The following is a 16,203-nucleotide window of genomic DNA, read 5'->3' on the forward strand; positions in this document are numbered from 1 at the left end:
TACTGTCTTGAATAATATGACTAGTTATCACATGGTTAAATTTATTTTTCCGATTCTTTCAAACTACATGCATTTTGCTACTGTAACGGTTTTTGCTCATTTCTCACTATGCCAAAGAGATCAGTCAACCCCTCCTTACAGCTTGATGCAATAATGCACATATACGTACATAGTAGCTGGATAGAATGTTTTTAGGATGAAATTTAATTTTCTCCAGAGAACGGATTAAAATCCAATTTCGTTAAAAATTCATAAAGCCGTATCGTGACATTTCCTCGCAGCGGTTATAAGATATGCACCAAAAACCTAATGGAAATAAACGATTACATAATGACTGCAGGAAACAAACCCCCAATTGTAACAACGACTCTTAAATTACACCCGAGTTTTACCATTTACCAAAAACTGGAACAAAATGGCGACGATAAGTCGCAGAGGCCATATAACTGATGCGGAGGAGGCAGGGGGTCAGAGCAGCCATTGTCACCTTGGAAACAGCGTTAAACAATCAGCTCGACTCAAGTACTACACCTGTGGGTACAACAAAGATGGCGCTGGTAATCAACACTAGGCAGATATCCTCAAGAGATATGAGTACAACTTCAAAAACAACAATGCAGTAAACATCTGTTTTTTACGAACATGAAACAAGATACAGTGATCGAGACATTCAAACAAGTAAGGCCAAGTATACAGTATATATGTATCCTGTACGAACGACCTCTAATAATTACAAGGTTGTCAAAGATAAAGATGCCTTCTAGCTAGTAAAAACCCCCATCCGATTAGTGTTTACTCTCTCTCTCTCCTCTCTCTCTCCTCTCTCTCTCTCTCTTGCACAAGAGGACCAAAGTATATCAAAGATTCTGCCCGTATACAGGATAAACCTCATGATGATAACACGTCCGACTATTATTGGACGATTATGCTCATTTGTTACGCCAAGGAAATAAAGATTTTAATTACAATCATAATTTTTCGTATTTTCAATTTTTTCATCTTTAATTGTTTTACAACAATGTTTCAACAGTTGTTGATTAACAAGGCATTCAAAGGAATTCCTTTGGACATTAGAGAATACTGAATCTTCCCTGTCATCAAATGCAAACCTATCAAATCAGGATTGTGTGAAATATTTCCTCCCAACAATTAGTCTAACCAACATTATAGTGAGTCATTATGTGATTAACAAGCTGTGTTTTCGGTACAGAGCCGACTGGCGGAGGTGCGCAATAATCTCCCCTTACTGACTTCAGTATTGGAGACATGGGTCAGAAATGAAGGCTCCGAAACGATTAAGTCATATCGCGGTGGGCGACAGCAGAAATCTTTATTTGATTACCTGCCTTTGGTCGGGTAAATGTTCGCTGGCATTGACTAAAAAGAATTTGCTTTTAGAGAGATGTACTTGGATATCGCTCTGACATCAAAGCATCGCGGTAATCTGTAAAATAAGAGGGAAATTACAAAGAAAAAAACCTACACACAAAAGGTTCCTTGTAACAAGTGCTTGATCTTTATAAACCTGAATCACCTGTGCTTTTATAACATTTCTCGCTTCAAACGCACAATAAACTGAAGGGATTTAATATTTAAAAAAAAAACCAACAACACAACAAAAATAATGATTTTGTAAATTTCAAATTATTCACTTTTTAGTGCATCGAATGCGGAACAAGAAATCAATTATCGGATTAAGAAATCAGTAAAGAACACTATTACCTATCAACCGTGAAGAAAGTCAAAAGTATGCAAAAATCTAAAACTCATGGTGCTTTTCCGGCTATACATAATATATAAAGAGAAAATTCCCTATTACATTAAAACATCCTGTTCACACCAAACCAATAAAATATTCATTGTTTGGTCAGTACAAGCGACGAAATGGGTATAACCGGCATCTAGATGTTTGTAGAAACATCGGAAATTCATTAAAGCGGAGGTTAATTAAATAGCTAGTTTACAAAACCAAATCAGGAAGCTTGACTCCTAGACGCTTTAGACGTTAATGAAGATTCCCTCTCACGAGCCGTCACTGCACTTGTAAGAGCCATGTTTTGTATTTCGTTTAACCGAGTATGCTACTGTCCTCTTTGTAGAAACATGTACTTTTATCCATTAAATCCAGATTTTCAACTAAAACTTAGTCAACAACATTCAATGTATAATGTATGTTATAGATATCCTACCTTTCTACCACCCGATGCATTGTTAATCCGCACCCCTAAGATTGAACAGCTATTGACCATCTACCTAACCATCGGGTAGATCACTATATTAAATATTATTCAAGTGGCGGAGTGAGACTTTGACAATTCACTACAAAGCAGATTCTCTCGGGGGAGAGCTCTTCGGTAATCCCAGGGCCAAGAATCGGGGTCTCCAAGAATCGGAGACTCTACCTGAAAGAGCGATCACGCCACGTCCTTGGAGGACCGACATACGCTCTGCTTGGTAAACACCAGTAACTAGTGGCGAATTTAAAATGATTGGTGTGTTTTATATTAATTCAATAATCCAAAGTGCAGTGAAGCTGGTGTTTCTTTTCTGATGCAATTCCCAGAAAAAGGATTTTAATCTCTGTCATAAAATGCCCTTTTTATAACAAGAAAGTCATCCTTGTAACAAAATGAGATGTGACATCGCTAGTATGAACATCGGGCCCACCCTGTTATGTATACATCTTTGTCACATCTCCGTAAGATTACCACAACTCCTCTTATTTCACCAATTCAGCAATTGGAGACCAGTGGTCACACCTGAGACCTATGTAGAAAACATGCATTCCTTCATCGACGCTGACCCAATTAATTGTCGCAGACTATATATATATTTCGTTTCAAGACATTTTTTATGTATTTAATTATATTTAGTTTAACTTTCTATGAAACTTTTTTTTAAAACCAAACTTTTCTTCAGTCGAATGTTCGATTTATTCATAAGTCTGATAAAAATCATTTGCCAACCTACATGTCCTAACCAAACTACAAAATTTAGTGTAAGGTTGTGGAAACAGATATTGGCAAGAATGGCATGGTTTAAAATGTCCTATACAAATGTAAAAATGTAAAAATTGTTATTTAAGTGAATTTATAAATTTTTGGGGATCTTTCGCCAGTCTCTCAGAATTTTAGTTATAACAATTCTCTGAAGGACAGTCGCCACTTTTTAAGCACCCAAGGTCCGCTCTTCGACTTGGTTGCAAACTCCCACTTTTTATCTTGTGCACGATAATCTTATTGAAATTTTATTAATAAAAAAAGAACTTATATCCTGCAAGTCCTAGTGATTTTCTCTTGTGCTATACCGGAGAAAAGTTACAACGTGATGATGGCGCAATAATTAATCACCTGGTATTGGCGTCGAAACGTGGGCCATTTGTAGTTACCATTCGTAATCGGAGAAATTACACCATAGAACTAAAGATATCAAAGAAACATGAAGACTGACGAATCTCTGCGCCGGTCTCAGATATCAAAGGCACACCTCGCCGATCCCATCACAGGTATACGGACTTTTTTCTTGCGTCTGACACACGGTGAACAAAAGGTGTTGTCACTGTTCCAACTCGATGTTTTGTTTTGTTGTTTTTTTGTTGTTGTTTTTTTTTAAAGCAAAAATCGCTTCTTGTTAAATTATCGATGAAAGCATTGACCTTTGTGTATTTTTTTATTACTACATTCCTACTTAATGAAATCTTCAGTTGTTTTTCAATCTTTTTGTTCATTGATAATAGGAAAATAAGACCGTATGCGCCGCCAGTTCAAGGTCAGATATCCCCCCAAACTTTAATGTAATTGATCAAAGGCTAAATTAACAGCCAACGCAGGAATAACAAGAGACCAATGGGCCACATTGTTCACCTGAAAAAGAGTTCTATTGTATAATTCTATTGCAGGTTTTAAATATTTTCCCCAATATATGTCCAAGTTAATGCAATATGAGCTGCAATTGTCATGTTGAATTTTTTTTTACGAAAATGTTATTTTCTACTCAAATGACAAAAATACCATGGTTTTTAAATTTCTTTTAGCCATATTGTTGTGGAAAAGGCCGTTAAGAAGCCTTAATAGAAGCAAAATTGAATTTTTGTGTTGCTGTACAAAAATTGATCTGCTATATATTTCATAGAAGAGAAATCTTTAATCTTTAATCTTTTAATGATTTTTTCAAATCTTGTCTATCATAAAAGTTTAAGTTACATGTAGACTTATCATACTAGCAGGTTTTTGGCAGTAAAATAAAATTCTAAAAAATACAGTTCATATTGCTTTAAACTTTGAACCCCTTCTGGGGTCTAAGTATTAGTCTGGCTGTCACGATTGTCACAAATAAAAATCTAAATTATTTGAGGATGTCTGCAAAGTAATCTTACAAATTGTAGCTTTGTAGTTTTTAAAGTGGCACGGTGACTCAAAATAGATGTTTTACTTTTTGAATACTGAAAACCAACTTTTATTCGCGTGCGAGAAATTTTCGCGAGGATCGCGAGAGCCTCGTCGTCGCGAATATTTCTCGTTACGAACAAGTCTTTATCGTATGGTTGTTATAACGAAATACGGGTCTGGATAAGGCTTGGTCACGAACATTAGTCATCGCAAACCAGATTATTGGAAGTAAATAGCGAAATTAAGTCGCCGCGAATAAATGTTGGTTTACAGTATGACAACGGAAACTAAAAGAGCTATTCGAAATGTCTTCATACGGAAGGTTTCACGCATCATAAGATATTACCTATCAATTTACAGGTCATTAAAACTCATCCTGAAATAGCACATGTAAACGAGTTCTTTCGGACATTGGTTTAGTGTCACGTGGTTAAAATGTCTATCTAAATATAGTTACAATGGGATTGCCACTCTGAAAAAAAAATTGAATTTGAAGCTAATCGATGTCTGTGGTAAGATATATGCATTAATAGAGAATGCATCTTCATAAATATATAGGTACTTAAAGACATCATGTTTTAATGAAAGGCTCCTTGCTCATGATGTATGCCACGCTGCAGTACTTACCGGTATATCCCCCTGCGCTTGCGTGTCTATGAAGCGGAAGAAAAGCTCAATACTTTGTGGTGGCCCAACGTCTAATTCCATTTTTCTTTTTTTTTTTATTTGATTTATTTACTTTGGAACACCGTAATTTTTCAAAAGTTCATATTTTCATATGATAGATAAAATTGGGGAAATCGTGTAAAAATTTGATATTTGCTGAATCATGGGTTTGTGCGTCACCATGTCCCTTTAAGAAAATTTGTAAATATTTCCCTATATATATTTCTAGATTAAACTATAAACCCCTCTTGAGGCCCCATTATTAGTACATGGCTCACGATTTCAACAATTATGAGTCTACATTATTTGAGGATGCTTGCAAAGTAATCTGCCAAATTGTAGCATTGAAGCTTTTGATAAGAAGATTTTTAAATATTTTCCTTATATATTTCTATTTATTTCTATGTCAAACTTGGAACTCCTCTGGTGGACCCATTATTAGTCCAGGCGTCACAATTTTAACCATTTAAAATTTTCACTGTATATACCAGCTTTGGTGTGTAAGTATTGGCATTTTTGGTGCAGTATTTCTTGACTAAATGATTTTTAAAGACACCAAGCTAGTTTTACTGTTTTGCAATTATCCGTCTTTTAAAACAGGATTTGCCCTTTATTTTAAAAAAATTAGAATCTCCTTCCCATTAAGATGCTATGTATCAAAGTTGGTTAAATTAGACTAAGGGGTTCAAAAGAAGAAGTCAAAAATGTGAAAAGTTTAGAGACAGAGGACAGACAGATGGACGACGGACAACAGGTGATCAGAAAAGGCTGACTTAGACCGTCGGTTCATGTTAGCTAAAAACAGAAAAAGTAAAATTAGTTAACAAAGTTTTTATTTTACATAGAGTTTCCATACAAATTATTTTGTTTTTAAGTCGTACGAGTTAACAACCGTAAAATGGATAGTCTACTGCTTATTTTAAGTGTGTTAAAAATCTTTTTTTTTTAATTTTACATTTATCTATTAAAAAAAAACAATCCTGGGTATTATGACTTACAAAAAGAGTTCTTTTCGAAATAATGTTCCAAAAATTAATAACATGGCCACTTAGTGATATGGAGTGCAATTTGACCAACGTACGAATTACTAAGGATACAAGTTCATGTTTCCTAGAATTCCCGGCCATGAATCTGGGCAAGCGTTTTTCCATCCACAAAAATAGCATAAACAAGTTGCTGTCCTTTAAAAAAACGACGGCAATACGTGGACCATTTGCATGTGTTTCCAACGAAAACATGAAAACCTTAAAATTTTCGCAGATTCCACCGACTCTAGCCCCCTGCTTTTCACCACTAAATCTGTACGTTGTATTATGTAAATGTATACTCGACTTTTAATGTCAGAATTCAAAGGGTTCATACTTCTAAAATAATTATGATCAATTTAATGAAGATTGCATGTATAGTATCAGGCATTCGGCGAATTCTACTATTTGCGCACACATTACGCTTCGCACTACTTTGTTAACTATGCAGTGACAGCTTTGCGTTAATCATTTTCATATTTTGATGCATTTGTCTTGAGATTTAAACTTTTATACAGTGACATACATGTAATTATTCAATCATCTATTATATACAGTCACATATTCATTTAATCATACCTAAATGCTAAAATAACTTTAATCGGGAAGTACTTTAGCCTCGCCTTCTATAAGAGTAAAGTTAAGCTACATGTGTATTCGGAAACAACAAAACATTGCAAATTATGCTATTTGATGCATGTTGTAGTTTCGGCATAACTTTACCTTATTTCATAATTATACTGAGAGTTTATATCACATGCCGATCATTTCTTTAAAAGAAATACTTTGTTTCTGTAGTGTTTACCGACAACATTATAATTACAGCGCCTTTGAACTTTTATGTGCATATGGCATGGAATCCCGATCCCGATTCAGATAAACTTGTGCTAGCCTGGTTCCCTGAGCTACCCATTACGCACAGGAACCAGGCTAGCTCATGCGCAGGCTGAATTTTCCCCATAGCATCCGGTTTAACCTCGCTTATATATTTTCTGCGTGGACCTCAGGGTCCACGCAATTACTCTGGGTTTGACGTATTATTGCGATTAAAAAAATCACAAAAGCTCTTTTGTTCAACTTCGTTTTAATCACCTCTTTACCCATACCAATTCTAAATCACCCGAAGCAGTGTTCCGTTATACTGCTATGAAACCATGATAGGACGTTGCCACCAACCATCTTTATAACAAGATCCGTCGAGATACCTACAACAAACCACTTATAGCGGTGCTTACTGGTTGATTATACATGTAATGCTGTATAACTTTATTATAACAACTCAAGCTCCCTACCTACACACATATCGAACTGCCTAAAGAAGTGCTCGATTAGATTGCTGTTTGTCCAATGTTATTATATAAATAGTGCCTGTTTGGGACACAAATGACACTGCTAAATAATACCTACTTATACACGCACAGAGAGAGAGAGAGAGAGAGAGAGAGAGAGAATCGAATGAAACATCCTCACATAGAGCTATTTTTTGGTATAAAGATCTGTTTATCCATTCTCTATAAACAAAATTTGATAGGTTTAATGTCAACGGCTTTTGATAAAAAAAAAAAGGGAAGGATCAAATAGCGACTAGATTAATACGGAGACAGCACCTACTAACGCGCACCTACTATACTTCAGGGCCAGGTACGTCAGAACCCCGCGTCGACATTATACGACTAATTGGTAAGTACGATGAATAAACAGTTTCTCCAAACCGATATCTGATTCCATTTCATACGGGTTTTGTTCAAAATGAAATACTTCATCATGTTTATGTCTGTGATTAAGATACGGTTATTTACTGAAATTCTTATTTGTTGGTGTAATCAGATTTTCTATTTGGCATAATCTTATAACTATAATTTGTGTATCAAATTAACTAAAGTCTCTCCTTTTGTACCATCCAAAAACATTATCCGGAAGTGAATCCCCCCCTCCGCTATACATATTCATGTAACAGTTTGTTGCTTGAAAGATTTCAGTAAAAAGTTCAGACTATTCTTTAATCTAACGAGGCCGGGTCTAATTTGTTCTGCCCTAGATTTTTTAATGAAATTTTTTACATGAATTTCTACTAATATAATTATTATTTTAAGATAAAAAAATAAGACATTTACCACACCGTTTGTTTAAGGGGTCATCTCAAAGTTTGTTAATTTTTAACATAAGACCCTATGGGATTTTGTTTGAAATTTTTAAAAACTTCTGCCCTAAGGATTTTTTTCTGTTCTACATATTAAAATTATTGCTAAAAGGCATCAAATGGTAAAAAAAAACCTTTTACCTCCTGGTTTGTTCCAGGGATCTTTTTAAAGTTGTTTTTTGTATGCCCGATTTCCCAGATTTTCAGATAATGGCTATTCTTTATTTGACAAAGCCGGAAATGGTGATCTTTATAGTATTATTAAAACATTCAGACATATTTAAGAAATAAATAAATATATAACGTCACTTATTAAGGGTCATTTGTATAAAATACATGGCTACTGTCTTGAAATATATGAATTAAGCTATATTTAGGCGGGTTAATTAAGAACACGTGACAGAGGGGTAGGCTTGCTGAACCCTCTTTACGTTTTCGACCCGAGCCCAAATATAGCTTATACTTCGAGACATTTATGTTTATTCCACAATATTATATCAATTTTACGCATCAAACGAGCTATTTTCAACAAATTTTGTTGAATGTATGCAGTTGAAACTATCACGCCATGGCGTCAACCAAGCAAAAAGATGACGTCACAATACAAATGAAACGCTGCGCGAAAGTATTACGTATTAATAATTTTCACTTTCATTAATAAGTTGCATGTAAAATCATCCTAACATCCGTCATTTTTTAAAATTAAAACTTTCTATCATAATTACAAGAAAATCCATTCACGACAAAGCATTCTGGTACAAAAGACCAGCACAAGATGGCAGGCTGACTTCCGGTAGGTTGGTTACTTACCGATTCATAGCAGCCCCTATGTCCCTGAAGCGCGGAAATGTTCGTCAGACTCACAGGTGAAACTTGTCAGTGACACTTAACAGCGTTCACTCACAAAAAAAAACCCCTTTAAAACCTTCCAGACAAAGCAAAGTCAACTCTCTCAAAACCCGGCTCTGCAACTTAACGCTTTGAGAACTTCTGGAATTAAACACATTAAAGGGCGAATATTGGCAGTTGTTCTCGCGAGATTAGATAATAATGACATTAGAAGTAATTAGCGACAAAACGAGAGTAACTTGATGGCGTTTACGGTCTCTACTGGGCAGAACCGATCGGCAATCCTCAGACTTTTTCTGCCCCGGCAACGAACCGCTGTACATGAAGTGGATATAACCAGGTTAAGAAACAAAATAAGACAGGTAATGGCCCCGTTGCAACAATACAGGAGATATGGCTCTGTGCAAACCAGAACGGATGTTTTAGTGTAGGGACAGACCAATAAGTGACGTCATATCCTCTGGGTGGATGCTAATGAAGCCCAAATTGACTTACAGTGGTCCCAAAAACAATGGATTGGTCTGTTGTTTTGCCAGCAATTTAAGAAAAGAAATAAAGTTTCTTAATAGTACTCACATGAAGGAAATGGGATAATATGAGATATACAGTCGTATTCCGGAGACATACGTCTAAATTATACCGATTAATTATTCAAGACCCGGTTTGCATTGGGTTCTAACTTGTATATGATTTCCAGAAGACTCCTGTATCATCCAAAGGATCTCGACCTTATTAAGTATTAAACTTTTCCATAGCAGAACACCTAATTTCTTTATTAACTTTGCAAAGTGTTTTTATTTCCCAAATAAACATACTAGAGAGACAAGTATATTGTATATTGCTATAGAATAACTTAGATTAAAAATACACAGGGTATTTTTTGTTTCTTAATTTTTTAAAACACCGATTGATATATCAAAAAATAAACTGTTAGGATTTTAAAATCCGGTTTATAAACCAAGTTGTCCTTGTTTAAAAGTACACATTCCATAAATGGCTTTCTAAGAATTTTTTGGATACATTTTCTTCTTTGTTCTTCAATGTCAAACATTAACCAACCTTAATCGATACACTTAGCAAGCATTAATTCAAACGCAGATATCACGTATTGACGCCAGAATTGCGCACATTTGCACAGAATTGACTCGTCCTTCTATGTAACGTAATGATCTTACTAACTGTATACGATTGAAAGAAAAGATTGAGAGAAAAGAGAAATAAATATAATCAAAAACATTTTTGTTCCTTTACCGGGATACAAATGACATAACCCTCTGACGAGGGTCAGGCATTTCTTTATCTGTAATGACCGAAGCCCTCACATCCGCATGAACCAACACGCATTTAGAATTTTATTGTATGCTAGTAAATTAATTTTTCTCCCAACAAACTACTCTACGAAATGATCTTAGTTGAAAACCACGCCCAAACTATACATAAATACCAAATCAAAGAATCGAGAGTACTAACAGTACTGATTGATTGGAAACTGAAGAATTTAAATCACCATTTTTACTATATGGCCCGGGCTTTTATTCTGGAGTTATGAATGTAATAAGTAGTGGTTATATCAAAATCTCAAATAAAAGATCAGAGGAGTTTGATTCTAGTATATAAAAATTATTTCCGTGGTACATGTATGTAAAATATGAATAATATGTTTACTTTATGATTGTGAAATTGATGACTTCACTTTAACTTATTTCCAACGATTTATACAAAATCCTACAAGTTAATTCTATTTGAAACAATGCCAGACGCGGTTTTTTTTTCTAGTTTCAATTGGATCTAGAAAGGCAATTATTAAGATATTGGACATATATCTTACAAAAATGATGTTTTATGTAATTATAATTCTCCTGTTTTTCGCAAATCACGACAGACTGTGCGAGTCGTTCACATAGCCAACAAATGACATTAAGTTGTAAATAGTCGCTCCACAAGACATTTGGAATTATTAAAGAGAATTCCCCCTGGCTTCCAGCAGATAAAGAGTCTGATTTTTGAATACATTACCCTTGCACTTGCTAGCGTGCTTTTCACTTAACGTTGGCTATAATTTCTATCGCAAATGACAATTTCCATAAACAGAAACTCGTGTCTCGTAAAACAAATGTTGACCAAAAAGTTGCCAGTAGAACTCTCTATTGATTGTAATTTTTGCTTTGCGTCGTGAAATTGCCATGTATTCTATTTCGAATTTTGTTGAGGTTTGTGTTCTTTTTAAAAACAGCTTTTAGTATAGAAATCGAAATGAAAGCGGAAATTAAGCAACATTCATTGCTCATGGTTTGAAATGATAGTGTTTGCTAATGGTGTTTGCTTTCAAACGTGACCAAAACGCTATTTCATTCAGTGATTTTAGTATTTTATTTTAATTTAACCTTTCAAGTCTATTTAATATCTTCTCAAAACATTCAAACATTAATATTTGATCGCGTTCGCGCATTTCCTTACTTTACGAATTTGAGCAATTGAACTACTTTGTTAAAGAGCAACTGTTAATGTGTGAAACCTTTCGGTCAAATTTTAATCTATTGACGAATCATCGAAACTACAAGGTAGGAACGTGAAGTCTACTGACACAAAAAAATAATAAATTGCCCGTTACATTGTGGACTGATAAGGACCCCCTATATGGACCCCCCTACCACTTTTTACCGTTAGACAGTAACTAGACCTATACGGTCTGAAATGGTCTCATTGTTTAGATGGCCCCCAACACGATACTTGTTCCTAATACAGTTCTAAATCATCAGATGGAGTTTTATTTCATTTTCTTCCATCTGTCTGTAAAATTAAAGAGAAAATTATTCCGTTCTCTATTTGTTTCCCGTCGGTGTCTCTATGGCCCCGAGAAAGCACAGTGCAAATTGCAATTTCCTCCATAATAAGCCGAATGATTACGGACGGATTGACATGCCGGCTCTGTTCCTCTGCAAAAAAGGATTGGTAAAAAAGCTCTATGTTTGTGTGTCATTGCAAAACCTAACTCGATACGGGCCATGCATAATATTGGAGTGGTAGACGTCGCAATGACCCAACCGTAATACGGTGACGTCATGCTTTAACTATATTCTTTCATCATGCAATTTGCCGTCGATTTTAAGTTATATAACCTGTATCAAACATTTAACAGACATCTTTTTATCTCCTAAAAGCCAGTATAAAAACAAATGCCATCAGGATTTTCTTTTGATAGAGGATCATATAATTGGAATAAAATTTTCAAATTACATGTACGTATCATGCAGATATATGTATAATGGATGTATGCCGAAAAAAATTCTGTATGAAAATAAATATCAGAGAGTTTCTAGGCCCGTATTTTTCATACAGAAGTGTTTGAGGCATATATGATACTTAAATCGGTGCCATTGAATTTCATTGTTGATTTATCTGAGACAGTGCGATTGTGATGGATATCAGTACTATAACCTCTGGTGATGGTCTGCTATTTAGAAGCTTTTCAGACTATCACTGGTTAAATTTTATACTGCTGGAACAAAGGAATGACACCACAGCAGTGTTTTAATATAAGGTTTTGGTCTATTGAGCTCATTGGTTCTGGCCATAAGGTAAGGAATCCCATTGCCCTTTAATGATAAGAATCTACTACACTCCCCCCCTCACACTCGGCTCACTGAATAAAAGACGCTATTCAACGATGGTCTTTTGTAAGAGATTTGACAGCCCTAATTGTTTAATTATGATAACATAATTAACTGTTTATTTCTTGTCAATATGACAATAGTAAAATCGATTCTTCTAGACAGGTCTTATTTGTAATCGAGGCTGAATAAATAGGAATGATTGAATTTTATGAGTGTATTTAATGAGGACTGTCATTAATCACCATTTGACAAAGGGCACCTTGATTAATTATCCTCGATCTGAACTCGGACCGAGTGGTAGTCTGATATCTAGTTTTCCTATAATTTCTTATGGCACTGGTTAATGGTATATAGTGGGTTTTTTTTTATTTATCACGCAGTAACTCGACTATTAATTAATTTTTGTATTTAATGTAAAGGACGTTTACATTCGGCGTTCGCATATACCTTATTTTACATTAATCTTAGTGCTTTCCGTTAAGAAAACGAGTGGTAAATCTAAAATGTGAGAAACCCTGGATGATTTCAACAAAGTCGCACATACAATTTTATGGATATTTGATTATGTGAGCATTAAAACAAGAATTTAGTGATTAAATTAAAATTTCAGAAAAACCGCGCATACTGATGAAAAACCGTGAAACCTCCCAAATGAAAAGTCGTACATACCACACATCAACTAATTTTTCAGAATTTTCTCAAATCTACTGACAAACGTTATTTTTAAAAAACCTCTTGAATGTCAATTCTTCTTTTCATTTCCCAAGAAAGTACAGAATTCTGACTTTTTGTCTAACGTCTAAAATGGCCTTATCCGATCTACCTACATTGGACATTTTGGAGCCCATATTCTGCAATATTTAACTTTTTTTTATCTTTAAGCCTCTAAAATATTTGATTATTATCTTTGACATTTTGGAGACCATATTTTAGTCTATTTTACTTTTTTTTATCTTTAAGCCTCCAAAATATATGATTTTTATCTGCATTAGACCCTATTTGCTTTTCCCAAGCTACTAATGATAGCAATGTCTGAATAAGTACATGAAATGTAAAGCAACTTTTGTTTGCGGTGACTTTTTTTCGACATGTCACCAATTTACATTTTCGCGATGACAACTTTTTTGGATATTACTCGACTTATCAAATTTCGTAACAAATTTTGACACGTACGTACTGGTTTGCGCTGATAATTACTCGAAAATACAAGTTCTGGCCAACCATGCCAAATTTTTCTTGCACGGTAATAAAAGTTGTTTTACAGTTATTCAGTTATTTTACTTAGTTTTGAGCAAAGTCTTTATATTAAAACTGCTTGAAACGTAGCTTTAAACGATTCAGATTTTAATAATGGATATTTGATTTTCTCACAATTTTATTGAGTATTAGAACAAATCATGAAAGTTGCAAGAACTTGTTTCCAATCGTCTTGTGTAATTACACAATAAAATATGTTCAAATCATTAGAATAAAAGGGGAAAAAATTGCATCATATTGAATAATAGAACGTTTTCATAAAATTGCTGGCGCGTTGGTATAAAATATACAGTTAATACAATTACACACACAAACACACAAACAAATAAAGCAACAAACAAACAAGTATGGAAGTATTCGATATACAAGTATAATAGTAAATTGCCTTAAGTTTGTTTGGTTGAGACGGCGCGCAGTTAATTAAGTTCATTGGCGTACTAGTGTTGTTTTAATGATAGAATCCGCAGAACCGCGTCTAATTCAGAGAAATCATTCTTGAATATTTGAGGTGAAATTCATTATATTACGAACTACACGACTTATTTTATTACTTATGTATGAACCGTAAAAAGACAAGCGTATTCTGTATTCAATGACGTTGTCTAACGTCCCGTAACGACAAGTCATGTGATACAATGCACAATGGCGCCCTCCTCAAAGTTTCTCCCGTTATCATTGTACTGCGATCCAACATCTAACGAAATCATCATTTACAATGTTCGTGTTTAACAATGAGACCGATCGTGAATTGTCTTTCAGGAATTCTATACTAACAACAAAAAAGGAGAAATGAACAAAACCGATTGATTCATCTGATGTGTCGGAGGGAGGTTTAAAGGGGGGTCGGGGGAATAAGATCGTATTCCAAACAAATAGACCTAACTTATCTCCGCACAGAGATGTTGTGCGGCCACAGTCTACCATTCACCAACATTTACATAAATCTATCGTAGCACGGAATTCAAATGATGATATGCAGATCGCTTTCTTTATCAAAACTCCAGAGACAATATGAAAGTCCATTACATAAGGGGGGCATTGATGCCGGCGGTTATTGGGTTATGTAGTCTACTGATGGGCTTACCATCATTAAGCAGAGCTGGGCCGATTGACACAGATATAGCAGTTTGAATGCATGAAGCGATTCTGGTGCCAAACGATAATAGAGCTGATGGACTACCGGAAGTCAAAAGCCGCATTGTCCAACAGGAAGGAACGTAATGCTGGAGATCACGAGGGGTCGGTCACGTGATTTGACTTTATTCAGTGTTCGATTCAATCTAGTTATATTTCATAATTCTATATTTAACTGCAAAATAAACCATCAATCAAACTGTCTGTATGATAAAGCCTAGATCAGTAAAGGCACTTTTTTCATTGTTATATGCTTTATAAAATACATGTACACCTACAATTTAAAGTAAGCATATACGGTTATCACTATATCTATACACTAGGCGCCGGCGTCTTAAACCAGTCTTAGACTTAGTACAAGTAAATGGGCAAGGTCACGATATCAGACCACAAAAAATTTGATTTTCAACTTATATTCATTGTTTAGATTGCTTAAATAAGGTAATTCTTATGGTCAACTAAAATTTGAATGTTAGGTGACAAGTAAAAAAAACAAAGCGATATGCAGAGAGTGTCAGGTATGGAAGGTTTATACCAATGGCATGGTAAAAAAAATATATATTCCATAAGAAATCATTTTTGTGTGCTTGTTTGTAACACATTATCCACATTCTACTTAAAAATGATTGAAATTCTAAACCTAAAACTTCAAAATGTTTCAAAGGGAATCATACCCAAAATAGTATAATCGCTTTTTAAATTTTAAAAACAAAACAATAAAAACTATGAAAATTTGCATATTGAAATTTTTTCAAAAGAATTTTTAAATCCCTCCAGCCTGTTTCGATCTATTGACTTTCAGAACTGAAGGTGGCATTATAATATATATTGCGCTGTTGGACAACATTACCGAGGGATGACACAAAAATAAAGCTGTAGTTAATCTTAATTGCTTATTTCAGATGACAGTAGTCACCAAACAGAGGTGTCCCGTTTATCATAAAACTTGAGACATTGGTGTCACAGTTTGTCTCTCTACGGGAAAATTCGGGTTGACAGACCGTACAACTATTAATATACAACCAAACAACTGGAGTTAAAAGTGCACAAAAGGTAGCTAGTTTCTGGTTTATGTTCTTTTATTTCCTATCACATTCAGTGCAAATATGCAATACCAAAAAAAAATTAAG

General features: G+C 34.7%; 1 protein-coding gene across 6 annotated transcripts in view; it reads right to left on the minus strand.

The window, feature by feature from the left end:
• The window catches only part of LOC128165639 (synaptotagmin-15-like), a 65,322-nt gene that overhangs the window by 19,409 nt on the left and 29,710 nt on the right, over nucleotides 1–16,203 (minus strand). Inside the window, exon 1 of one of the 6 annotated variants that reach the window (XM_052830367.1) lies at nucleotides 9,030–9,434. The exons of 4 other annotated variants lie outside the window; for them this stretch is intronic. In XM_052830367.1, the coding sequence (XP_052686327.1) occupies nucleotides 9,030–9,037 (8 nt within the window). In that variant the 5' untranslated portion in view covers nucleotides 9,038–9,434. Of the gene's footprint in view, nucleotides 1–2,189; nucleotides 2,466–9,029; nucleotides 9,435–16,203 lie in introns of those variants that run through there. One more of the 6 variants, XM_052830366.1, reaches the window with a different exon arrangement.

The sequence above is a fragment of the Crassostrea angulata genome, chromosome 10 (assembly GCF_025612915.1).
Source record: "Crassostrea angulata isolate pt1a10 chromosome 10, ASM2561291v2, whole genome shotgun sequence".
In the NCBI taxonomy this organism is placed as follows: Eukaryota; Metazoa; Mollusca; class Bivalvia; order Ostreida; family Ostreidae; genus Magallana; species Magallana angulata.